This window comes from Stenella coeruleoalba, assembly GCF_951394435.1.
Source record: "Stenella coeruleoalba genome assembly, chromosome: 5".
Taxonomy (NCBI): domain Eukaryota; kingdom Metazoa; phylum Chordata; class Mammalia; order Artiodactyla; family Delphinidae; genus Stenella; species Stenella coeruleoalba.
Genome location: NC_137150.1, coordinates 11,018,586 through 11,031,468, shown reverse-complemented (window position 1 = coordinate 11,031,468; position 12,883 = coordinate 11,018,586). Strand labels below are relative to the sequence as shown.

Sequence of the window (12,883 nt, the reverse complement as noted above, 5' to 3'; positions counted from 1 at the left end):
GCTCAGTCATCTATTCAGAACAGCCTCGTCCCTGTAAGCGGGACTCACTGAGCAGCGCTTTCCAGGAAAAGCATTCTTTTTTTTTTTTTTTTTGCGGTACACGGGCCTCTCACTGTTGTGGCCTCTTCCGTTGCGGAGCACAGGCTCTGGACGCGCAGGCTCAGCGGCCATGGCTCACAGGCCCAGCCGCTCCACGGCATGTGGGATCTTCCCGGACCGGGGCACGAACCCATGTCCCCTGCATCGGCAGGCGGACTCTCAATCACTGCGCCACCAGGGAAGCCCGAAAAGCATTCTTTATTCCTTTACTGCCACCAAGTCTGGTGATTCCCGTCAAGGAAGTTGTGTCTCCGTGACTGAAGATTTGTGTGATAAAGTCAAGAGCTGCTGTCCTGGGTCTGCCCGGAGGCCAGGCCTGAAGCAGGAGGGTGATGTGAAGATTGCTGTGGAGAAGCTGGTCTCAGATCTCCAGGTTCTAACCCTGCTTGGCAGCTGGCTTGGCTGGGGGTCCTGGGTGGTCAGGCCACTTCCCTGGCCCCCGGTTTTCTGGTGACTACATGCAGGGAATTGGGTCGGTGGTCTCTAAAGTCCTTCTGGATCTGCAGTTCTTACTCCTGGATCCCCTTCCAGATTTCTGATTCCAGGATTTGGGTTGACTTTCCATAACCTCCAGAGACTCTTAGCATCATGGCTCAACAAACACTCTGTATGTAAGATTCTACTAGGCAATTAATTCATGACAAAAGAAAGTATCATGGTCCGCTCCCAAGGCTAACGAGTCCAGTCTAGGCTGGAGCACACTCGGGTGTCTGTAACGTCTCTGGAGGAAGATGAGCTCATTTCCCTAACTTCTCTGAGCTCCCAGATGTGTTTCTGGTGTCGTTTTTAAGATTGCTCCAACGAAATCATTCTCAACAGGGTCAAGAAAGAGCCTTGGCTTCGGCCCTAACCAGGACAAGACAAACACTGCCCAAGGAAAGAACTAGATGACAGAAGCCAACCGGCTTCTCAAACCCCAAGCATAACACATTCTGGATGGAATGCAGCAGTAGTGGAGAAAACGATTTTTTTTTAAGATTTTTCCTTTTTTCTTCTTTTTCTGAGCCTAGTTTTTAGGAAATTAGTATCTGTGGCATCATTGTGAAGCCACCCATGGCCATGCCACCAACTGTAAATCTTTAAAAATTAAACTGGAACATTGTGACTTCAAAAGTCATCATGGGGGCTTCCCTGGTGGCACAGTGGTTGAGAGTCCACCTGCCGATGCAGGGGACACGGGTTCGTGCCCCGGTCCAGGAGGATCCCACATGCCGCGGAGCGGCTGGGCCCGTGAGCCATGGCTGCTGGGCCTGCGTGTCCGGAGCCTGTGCTCCACAACAGGAGAGGCCACAACAGTGAGAGGCCCGCGTACCACCAAAAAAAAAAAAAAAAAAAAGTCATCATGGAAGCTGATTCATCAGGTTGGAGTCTATGTCTTTCCTAAGTTCATTTCGAAAAGACCAGAATTGGCTTTGTAGTGTTACCGTGGTTCTGAATCCCGGTGCACATTAGACTCATGTGGGGCTTTAAAAACAACCACCCATGCTGCAGCCGCAGTTGTGTCAGAGTTTTTGGGAAGTAAGGTCTCGACATTGGGGAAGAGGAGAGGCACATTGGGACCACCACCAGTGCACCAGGGGCAGGGAATCTGTATTTAATCGGCCCCCAAGATGATTCTGATGGAAGCCAGAGTCTGAAAGCCAGAGATCTAGCCTAAGGAAAGAATGGAAATGTGCCCAAACACGTTCACTTCTCGGCATTATTTATAATTTGGTTAGGTTTCTCTTGTCCAAGCTATCTACTCTGGTTACTTATTTACCAAAATCGATGCAGAGATTTAAAAAAATGTTTAAGAGTAAGAGTGCTTAATGAATGCAGTAACAAGTTAAAATGTGTGTGTTGTGATTTTTAAGTTAAAAATTTAGGATACAATAAGTATATATCGGATATAAAAGGAACAAGCGACTAGAAAGTCCACGGAAGCAATAATACTGGAAGGAAGTGTACATACATGGTAACATGGTTGTACCTGGGTGTTAGGTCTTTAGATGATTTCCTTCCTAGTTTTCTGAATTTTCTGTTTTCTGTGATGATCATATATTACATGTATAATGGGAAAGGAGGTAAAAAGCCAACAGACTGGCAAACAAGAGAGTCGGGGTCACACACGTCTCATTCGAGCAAAAGGGAGAGGTTCTCTGAGGCCCTGGGGACAGCTCACATCACATGGTTTGACACAAGAGCCTGCTGACTAGGGGAATTCAGAATGAAAACTTTCCCTAAACCCTGAATAGTGCCAATAAAGGGGTCATTTACAAATGGGGATCTTGAGTGAGGAGAAAGCACCCTATTGTTGAGACCCAGCAGATCCTTGAACAGCAGGGAAATATCTGGGCTGATTCCAGAACTCCATTTGCATCTGGGGCACTGAGGCAAAAAGCAGGTTTTCTGGGCGAACGAGCAGACCTGATTTCCACTCCCAGTTGCCTTGGATAAGACAGACCTGTTCTTATGAACCGAAGACCCACTCCTGCCTCTAGCCTTGACACAGCTGGACGGGCATCCTACCCCATCCGCCTCGCACTCCCGCCTCGGTGGAGAGCCCAGGTGCCCCGGAAGGGGTGCTGCTACTGCCCCCCAGCCCAGAGGATGCTGGAGACTGTGTCCCCGCAACGTCCCTGACCTGTCCGCCCTGCCCTGCCCACCTCTCTACACCCGCACCCCAGCTCAGGAGATCCGGTGAGCCCTGGGATCCATACCTGCTTGCCTCGTTTTCCTGGTCTTCCTGTGGGCCCCCGGTGGCCTGCTATCCCGGGCTCGCCCTTTGGTCCCATTTCACCCTGGAAAGAAGAAAGAGAAGCAAGAGAGGAACGAGGAAACAAGGAGCAATCTCAGCTCCAGGTCGATCCAATCTCTGGCCACGGGGCCTCTCCTTGCTCACTCCCAGTCTTTTCCAGGCGGGCTGCTCTGGGAGGTTGGGAGAGCGATGAGGTCGTGTGAAGGGAGAGAAGTTTTTCAAGGAAGAGGACGGGAAGGAGAATGTTACCGTGGGTGGGGAGGTCACTATCTGAGAGAGACAGCTGCCGGGCAGCACACATGTTGGTTCCTAAATCCCCATCCAGAGAGGCTAGGGTGGGAGGCGCCTGCATTTCAGTCCCCTGTGCCTGGGACACCGATGGGGGCAATGCCTTCTCTCTTAGTTGAAATTGTATGCTGTGCTTTGCTTTGTTTTTAACACAAATTCAGATCTATGGGTTTTCGAATGATGGGACACAGTTTTGACGACTATCATCTTTGGGATGTTTCTGCTCACGTTATATAATTCCCCACTCTTCAGTAAAAAGCTGGTTTGAGTTCCACCTCACTCCCATTTGATTCAGATAAAAACTCTTAGTGGGAGAGATGTTCCAGACACATGTTCACATACTCAATCTAGTTATTGTAAAAGGCACGGAAAGCAGTGTAAGCAACAGTCCTAATTGAAAATCTCTCTTTGGAACCATCGGAACCACATGTACCAACTGCGGAGTTCCAGAGTTTAAGGCCAGCCTTTTGTAAAACTTGTCTCTCCATGTTGGTCCATCCCCTCCTTCCCCGTGCTCTTCCAGGATTCCAGGCCCACTGGTGGCTTCTTTGGCTCATGAACCCACCCCACAGGGCATCCTTCCTACCCCCAGTAACCCCTCCATAGCCCAGAAGGCACCACACCAGCTAAGCTTAGCAACAGCAGCCATGAGAGTTTCTGTTAGGCCACAGCTGGTGCCCGTGAAGAGCTGACCCGGCCACTCAGACGAGGATAAACGCCCGGACGACTTCTCCCAGGGAGGCCAGAGGAGGTACAACACAATGGAAGATTCCAGGGAACACCAATACACAGTAAGGACCAAGCATAAAGCGCTGAAATTACCTGTTGGCTCAGCCAGTATAATGAATGTGTCAAGCTACCAACATTTTGCCTCACCGAGAATTGTCCCTAAACCTACGATTTCTTTCCCGTCCGTCACGTCCTTCGGCCTGCTAGGATAGGGTGGATTCTCTGTGGCCATGGAGATGTTTGCATAATTTTCCTTGGCTGTTTAGAGGGGGCTGAGAGGTATCTTGTTCGGCTGGGAGAAAACAGCAGCATAAACAGCATAATTTTTTGGAAAAGATCGTCTGAAGAAAGTGTGGTCCTTCTCTTCACCAGCTGGAAGCAGCCAGTAATGTCTTGATCTAATTTCTCTCCAAAGACCTAATTATGGTCATCACATCAGCTCTGTCTTAAACAGGCTGCCCTGAGAGGGAGAGAGAACTCTGTATGGCAAGTCTAGTAAATGGTGCAGAGACCTGCACCATAAAATTAAGCTGTCATACTTAATTTTACAGGAATGTATGTCCACTGTTGCACTGAATGAAAACCTAGACTAAGTGTTTTAAAATAAAATTATTTGTCTCTCTTAATGTGTCCTTTCACTTGCTTATATAATGAATCTATTTATTTTTAACCCAACACTCTATGTAGGTAGCAGAGACAGAGGTTTTGACAGCTTTAGGCAGTGATAAATTATAATCATGTCGGATGATTGAAATTATTTAAATATGATCTACTGACAAGAGAAAGTCAGATGAAAATTGTTCATTCAGGTTTGGAAAATAAAATTTTAAGGCGAACTTGAAAACAATTTAGAGTTCTAAGAAAGCATCCCATTTGCCTGTTTGAAGAATATCGTGCTCTGAGGCTTAGGCAAAAATAAGTTTCCAATGTCAGTGCCTTACAGCATGAGGGACCACCATTGTGATGGTGGTTGTCCTAAGTGATCATTCAAGCACCCTTTCTCTGACACTTCCCTCGCCCCCCCCATACCTCTTCCTTAACCTTAAGTAAAAGTTAAAGAAAAGTCTGTCACTCAGTTGCCACTTTCACAGTTTTTATCACATCTGCACACCATTCTATTGTTATTCACTGAATATTTTTTCTTTAAGTCAACCAAACTAACTCCTTTTTTATTAAGCCTTGTCCCAAGCAAATCCCACTAAATACTTAAATAGATAATAAATTTACCTATCAAATAAAAAATGTTTTAGCTGTCACCCACTAAAATAACTCTGTGGGCCTCCGGCAATGCATGTGCCCCCTTGAAGGAGCGCTGAGCTGGGTGCAGGCAGCAGTGGTCTCAAACCCACGCCAGGGCCCTTGAGCACTGCTGCTCCAGTCTGAGTGCCCGGGCACAAAGCTTTCTGATTTTGAACAGTCCCATAGCCCTCTGACAGACAGAAGATGCAGGGAACGCCTCTCTGCCCTCAGATGGGGAATCCCTTCCTCCCACTGAGCTGGAGGGAGGTCCCACTGATGCATTCAACAACTTGCTCCCCTTTCAAACCAGAAACTTCCACAGTGAAACCCGCTTTTCATGCCTGATGAATGGAGAGGCAGACCTCTTTTCACTGTGCCTGGAAGGTCTAATTTGTTACTGAGACCTATTTTTACTACTTCTAGGTACTTACTTTCTGCCCCAACATTCCAGGAAGTCCTGGGAAACCCTGTGAAGAGAACAACAAACACAGTGACTGCCTCTGAAATAATGCTTGAAAGGACTGAGGAAGAGTTTGGTCAGCTCTTCAAGATAAAGTCCTGTCAGTCAGCCAGCCAGCCAGTTAGCCAGTCGGTCAGTCAGTCAGTCAGTCAGTCAGCCAGTCAGCCAGTCGGTCAGCCAGTCAGCCAGTCAGCCAGTCGGTCAGCCGGTCAGCCAGTCAGCCAGTCGGTCAGTCAGCCAGCCAGCCAGCCAGTCAGCCAGTCAATCTGTCAGTCAGTCAGTCAGCCAGTCGGTCAGTCAGCCAGCCAGCCAGCCAGTCAGACAGTCAGACAGTCAGTCAGTCAGCCAGCCAGTCAGTCAGTCAGCCAGCCAGCCAGCCAGTCAGCCAGTCAGTCAGTCAGTCAGCCAGCCAGCCAGCCAGTCAGTCAGTCAGACAGTCAGACATTCAGACAGTCGGTCAGTCAGTCAGTCAGTCAGATAGCCAGTCAGTCAGCCAGCCAGTCAGCCAGCCAGCCAGCCAGCCAGCCAGCCATCAGCCAGTTGGTCAGTCAGCCAGTCAGCTAGCCAGTGAGTTGGACAGACAGACAGACAGAGAGTCAGCCAGTCGGTCAGTCAGTCAGTCAATGTCAGTCAGCCAGCCAGTCAGCCAGTCAGTCAGCTGGCCGATCAGTCAGTCAGCCAGTCAGTCAGTTGGTCAATCAGTCAGTCAGACAAACAGCCAGTCAGCCAGTCAGCCAGCCAGCTAGTCAGTCAGAGAGTCAGTTGGTTAGTCATTCTGACAGTCAGTCAGTCAGTCAGCCATTCATTCATTCATTCATTCAGCCAGTCAGCCTGCAAGATGGGGGTGGGCAGGGGCTGCCATTTCTGTTGAAGTTTATCATCTTTATGCAATGCCCATTACCTTTTCTCCTTTGGGACCCAAGTCACCCCTTTCACCTCTGGATCCCTAGGAGGAAACCACAGGAGAGAGTCGATGAGTTAACTCCGTTGTGGGGGAGGGGGAACTGGAGCATTTCAAACTGAAAGCTCCATAGGTCAGCACCCTCACTTCCCAGGCAAAGATACAGGCTCAGAGGTTAGGAGACTGGCCCAGGGAAGGCATGCTTTGTGAGATAAACTTCTATTTTGACCTCAAAGACCTCTACACCGATAAAGGACAACCCACAGAAAATTCCGGGTCCCAGATTTTCTCTTATCCTCTAGGAAATTTGTCCCCAGGGTCTGGCTGGGTGTTTTGGGTTTTGCTCCGTTTTTGACAGACAAGAAGGTTGTGTGGTAGAAGCTTGCTCTAAGAACACATCTGCCATTTCTGTGCAGCACCCCGTGTCAGCTGTGTTCACGCTGCACCCGGCGCAACTTTCAGCTCTCACTGCCCCGCCTGAGGGGCTTCCACCTCCTCCGGGAGCTCCTCCCTAACCCACGTGCCCTGGCTAGGAGGCCCCTCACTCCTGTCTCGCAGCCCCCTGAAAAAGGACAGGATAATATCTAGGAGTGGTGGCTGCAGTCGCTGACTAAAGAGACCCCTGGGGCCATCCTCTGCTCATCACTGACCCCAGACCCAACAGCCCAGACCAGGCTCTGGGGAGCCATCAGAGACAAGCACCAACCTTTTCCCCTCTGGATCCAGGGTAGCCCTAAAAGAAAGCACAAGGTGAATTGACAATCAGCCCTGTAGGACCTTTGGGTTTGGTGCAAGAGTGGAAGCCATCCCTGTATGTGGTGGTGAGATGTGTCTCCACATTGGGCTGCACGTTTTTGGGGGGCGTGGGGGAGTTGCAGCAGTAAATACAAAGATGTCCCTGAGGGTTGTGTTTAAACCAGGGCTAAAAAGAACACTGCTTTTCTTAGTCTCCCAAAGGTCCGAACAAAGGTTTACCATCTGCTTTGTTGTCCAGGGGCTTGACACTCGCTGCCCAAGATAATGGCAGGAATGGCATCCCTCTGCCCCTGTGTCCCAGGACACGATGTCCCCCAAAGGGCTGGTAAAGATAAGCACACTCTGGCAAGGGACTCTCCAATATCTGTGACAATCCCCAGTCCAGGACGGCAGCCACACAGTCCCCACTTTATAGACATCAGCTGCTCCAGAACCTTAGTAAGAAGACCTGGAAAAATCTATCTGGACCAACACACTGACCTTGGAGCCCATTGGTCCTCTTGACCCTGGCAAGCCCATCATCCCCAGGTCACCTTTTTCACCCTGTGGGAATCAGAAGAAAGGGGAAAAAAGACCTACAGTGACATTTCCTAGAGAAACTGAACCAGGAAAGGCGTGGGCAAGATCAGGATAGAACTGGGGACACTGGGGCTGGCCTGTGAATCTGAGGACCCCAAATCCTCCCTTGCTGGCTCCCAGGGGCCCAAGACTACAGACTCCTCACTTCATTCTGGTATTTGACATGAAACATAGAATGAAATTGTCCAAGGTAGAGCAGATCTTCAAACTAAATGCTCACTAACATGTTGTAAATTGACTGATGTTTGATCTTCTCCCAGAGAAGGCTGGGAAAGGGAGGGGGAGAGAGCATGCAGGCACTGGGGCCTCAAAGGACAAGGTATCTGTACCCCCAAAAAACTACATCTGCTCTACTCTTTGCATAGTGAGGGCCTTTCTGATGTTTCCATATACTCTTACCCTACGTTTGCAGCCAAGCAGAGTGAACATCAGCCTCTGGGTGTATACTACGGAGGCAGGGGACTAGGATACATAGGTGGGATCTGTTACCCCTCAGAATGGTTTACAGTTGGAACTTTCAGTGCCCTTTGTGCTAAAAAACTTTAACCAGCGCTAAACGGTAGAAATATAAGGTGAACCACATGCTTAATATTAAACTTCTTTTAGAAGTCACATTAAAAGTAAAACTAAACAGATGGAATTAACTTTAACAACATATTTTATTTACTCTAATTAATTTAATCTAATTATCATTTTAAACATGCCATCAATGTAAAAATTATTCATGAGAGGTTTACAATCCATTTTTCATAATAAATATTTGAAATCTGTTGTGTATTTTACATTTAAATCACATCTCAATTCAGGTGCTAAATTTTCATCTAAAATACTTGATCTGTATTTAGATTTCAAAAAATTTATAGTTAAAAAAGCAGATTCACATACTCAGTTTACTCCAAAATACTTATATATTTTCAACTAACTGAATTGAGTACAGGTTTTTAAATGCAAACTTAAATTCATTAAAATTAAATATTCAGTTCCTCAGTGGCACTAGGCATGTTTCAAGGGTTCAGTAGCCACATGTGGCTAGTGGCTGCCATATTGGATGGCTCAGCTCTATACAGTGGATTTTTGAAGAAATATCCTTGGGACTTTTCCTAAGAGGACTGGGAACAATTTTCTATTCTCAGAATAAATACAGCCAATAAGTGAGTCAGAGCAGACAGTGACATTCACCTGCTCAGCCCTGACTTCTGCAGGTCAAAGTTCGGAGTCGTGGCCTCTGCACCCAATAGTCTATGACCAAAGTGTGTAAAAAGACATGAGTGTGGATGTATTAGCTTTTCCTAACCTGTCTGAGGACGGGGATTTCACCAGCATTTGGCAATCCCTCTGTGAATATAGGATTTCCGTTGTTCCAGCCCCCAACTCCCATGCCCTCACCCTCCACCCCCTGCATGACAGGCCAACAGCTTCCCAGGCACAAGCCCCTCTTGCGTCATCTCAGGGAACCAAAGAATTGCACACTAACTCTCAGGACAAAGGAGGACAGGGCCCCTGGGAAAGAGGTGGCAGCCCCTGTTTCTCCTCTCACAGAAGCCGAGCTGTTGGCCTGACCAAGGTCTTGCAGTCCAAGCAAAGGAGGAAGTGTTTAGGGACCTTGGGTCAGCCCTCAGGCTCTCTCCTTCCTCCCCATCTGGAGGAAGTGAGTTTCACCGACTATGTGCCAGGGGCCTGGGGAGCCGCCATCTTCTCCCCTCCAGTTCTGATGCCACTGGAGCCCTGAGAGCTGCCACACTTACCCTGGGGCCTTCAGGGCCGGGCCAGCCAACAGGCCCAGGCATGCCAGGAACACCTGGGGGGCCGGGTCTGCCCTTCAAAGACAGAGAACAAAAGTCAGGACAACTGGGTTTGTTTCCCTCCCTCTAAAAACACAGATTTGTCTCTGTGGCCTAGAGGGGAGTATGGGGCCTCCAAGCATGGCCCCAGGACCCTCATCCCCACCCTCCAAAGACTGATGGCCTAGAAAGTTGGGCCACTCGGGTATGAGTTAAAGCCCCTGGTGTCACATTATGTCGACACACAAGATTTTTCTATTCAAGAAATGGAAGGTGGTAGGGAAGGGATTCTAAACTTCTTGGTTCTTCGATCGTTATCATCTCTACCCATCCACCCAAATGTCCCCTGCATTCCCATAGGTTCTCCCCAAGGAGGCAGTGTAGGAGGGGAGAGGATTATGTTTGGAGAGCAGCAGCAGATGCTGGGGGTACTCCCTCAAGGTCTTTCCCCGCTGCTCAGCATGCCCATTTCCCAGGGGCTACCTTCCTTGCTGTACCAACACTTTCCTTCTTACAACCTGCAAGTGTGGGTTTGCCGGGGGCAATTGGAGCTGCCCAGCAATTGATGTAGCTCCCCTTCCTGCAGCCAACAGCCCAGCCCCCTTACATCAAGGTAAGGCAGGACAAATTCTCTGGTGCCATTCACACTCCAGAGCTCCCCTAGGGATCAGACTGAAGTTGGATGTCATCTGATACCACCCCACACTGGGTTTCTTTCCCTGCCCCATCTGGGTCTTCCCTCCCCTCAGGCTCCTCTGGAGAGAGCTCCCTTAATCATTAATTCACTTGCACATGGCATGGACCATCTCTATCTCTGTGTCTAGGGAACCCAACATAAGCCAAGGAGCTATGGAAGAGTAAGCCCTGCAAGAGAGCATGGGAGCAGCGACTTGGGGTCTATGTTGACCTCTGCACCCACTGGCTAATTTCAGTTAGCCAAGCTGGAGATGTGGAAGGCTCAGCCCCTACCCAGACATCACAGGCACTGGCATGTGTACTAGTTCCTGCTCCTGCCTTCCTCATCCATGGCAGACATCACTAATCAATCACGGCCCTTGTTAGTCCTGAGCATGGAGACGATGGCAGAATCCTCCCAGCCCAGCACTTCAGTCGACCGCTGGGCCTTGACTGGAGTGGTCAGCTGTGCCTTAAAGGGTTGGAACTTTGCCTTACAAAGGTCTGTTTGAGGCTCTTATTGATAGTGAAAGTATTTGAATAAAACATTTAACGGGGAAAATAGTAATTTATATTTAGAACCAGAGGCATCTTTCTTGGCCAAAGTTTTGAACCTTCTTCTATATCACCAAGACCTACAATTTCAGTGCCCGCATCCATTGACTACAGCAAGCGGCAGGGGGTTGACTCCTTCCTGACACTAATGAGAACCTTAATAACATGTGTTTGGTTTACTGAGTCCCTGTGACCTGAAGTAACTCCCATTTATTTCAGCTGGGCCTTAAAGCAAAGCCATTTGTTTCTGTCTGACACTTTACTCCACTTTAATCAAATTGACAGTGAGAGTCATTTGGTGCCACTGGCTGAGGCCTTGGAGGGTTTCTCTGATGGATGGCAGGATGAGGTGGCGTGAGGCTGGGGGAAACCTGGCCAGGCTTGGTAGCCTCTGGCAGAAGTCCGAATGCCAGTCACTACTGTCCTCATCGGATGGCAGTGCTGTCATCAGCCATCCGGGTATCAGGGCCGCGGAGGTGGGCAGCTGGTCCCCACCCCTAGGAGTGCGCACACCCATGCACACCGAGCACAGCTGCCCGCCTAATGCTGACAGAACAGCATGGACCATACCTTCCTTCCCGGTCGGCCAAGCTCCCCCTGTGGATGGAGAAGACAGGTAAGCAGAGGCTGCTTTGGAGGAAAAGTTCTGGAATCAGAGGGCTTAGCAGGGCTGATGAGCGGGCATGCCCATGCGGCTTGGTCACCTGGCGGTTCACAGCACCCCCACCACGTCAGGGGGCCCCCCCAGATGCACCGGCGGGGTCCCACACCTTCAGCAGCCCAGTCACCCCGGAGCCCATCCTCACGCACTAAGGCAGGATTAGCACGTGCTTTGAAATCTGAGCTTGCAAACCCTCAGTGGCGCCCCCAGAAAACAGGCTGGAACTACCAAGGAGAGGTGGGGTGAAGACACAGGTGGTTCGTACCTTTTCTCCCTTTGGTCCTGTCTTGCCGGGAAGCCCAGGCGGGCCCTACACGATCAAGATAAGAAGTGAAGAAAGCATGCATGAGCCCAAGGCAGGCCGGTGGGAGGAAGCCAAGGCCGGGAGGGGCTCCTTGGGCCCTAGCTCCTCAGCAGCCTCCTTCTCTCTGCAGACTCAGGGCTCCAGACACGGCAGGAAGGACACTCCACACTCTCCAGCCCAGGCCCCTCCTCCCTAGGCCCCCTCTTCTTGCTTTCTCTAGGCTGTTTCCAGCAGCACCATTGTAATGAATGGTCACACACCTACTCTGTGATTTTCATTTTCTCCCTGGAATTCTTGGGTTGCCTGAAACATCCTGAGTGCTTGGTGAGAGGAGCTAAAGAGACGTGAAGATATGCTATTTGCTGACAACGAGATGCTGCACCACCTCTCACGTCTTTTCGGCTGCTCTTACCAAGTTTCCCTGGGGCCCAGACAAGACGGAAGTTAGGCTTTGCTCGCAGGAGCAGCTGACACAGAAATTCCCATGGTGGATCTATGGGTACCAGGTACAGCAAAAGTCTTCTGTTTTAAGATGTGAAGAGTGCGTTTTTGTCCCACGGCCCGGCCACGGGAGTGGGGCTGAGTCCAGCTCAGGGACTCCAGGGCCCGTCGCACTAAAGCTTGACACCCCCTATGGCAGGATGCAGCTGCCTTCAGCGTACGCGCCTATGAAATGCTCAGTTGGCCAACGGTCTTCCAAGCTCCCCAGGACAGCAAAGAGGAATCCACCAAAACCCCCAGGCCACCACTTCATCCCCAAGATCTGCAGGTGAGCACGCCTCACGCAAAGCCTGTCTGAAACAGGATTTCTATGAGGCTTGTCCAGATCACCAACAACCCCTCAGCCAGGGGTTGCTAAGCCTCTCTGCACATTAGAAACCCCTGGGGAATCTTTTAAAATTCCCGAGGGACACAGGAATCCCAGTGGATTCTAATGTGCAGAAAAGTTTGGGAACCACTATCTTTGGTTTATTCTCCTGTTTTAGGGACGGGAGGAGGGAGAGTTTCAGTTCCATTCTTTTTTCTTTTCCAAGCCTCACTTTTTTCCATTTTCTTGAAATGGACGAGAACTATGTAACAGGCCGTTGTGCTCTCCCTAGCTCAGCACTTCCCAAACTT

At 49.7% G+C, this 12,883-nt stretch overlaps 1 protein-coding gene across 2 annotated transcripts in view; it reads right to left on the bottom strand.

Annotated features, from left to right (window-relative positions):
- COLQ (collagen like tail subunit of asymmetric acetylcholinesterase) overlaps window positions 1–12,883 on the bottom strand; it is a 65,988-nt gene that overhangs the window by 14,827 nt on the left and 38,278 nt on the right. For both annotated transcript variants that reach the window (XM_079923336.1, XM_079923337.1), the window contains exons 4-11: window positions 11,726–11,770; window positions 11,370–11,396; window positions 9,534–9,605; window positions 7,690–7,752; window positions 7,160–7,186; window positions 6,454–6,498; window positions 5,524–5,559; window positions 2,799–2,879 (exon numbers count right to left, since the gene is read on the bottom strand). In XM_079923336.1, coding sequence (XP_079779462.1) covers window positions 2,799–2,879; window positions 5,524–5,559; window positions 6,454–6,498; window positions 7,160–7,186; window positions 7,690–7,752; window positions 9,534–9,605; window positions 11,370–11,396; window positions 11,726–11,770 — 396 coding nt within the window. The remainder of the gene's footprint in view (window positions 1–2,798; window positions 2,880–5,523; window positions 5,560–6,453; window positions 6,499–7,159; window positions 7,187–7,689; window positions 7,753–9,533; window positions 9,606–11,369; window positions 11,397–11,725; window positions 11,771–12,883) is intronic.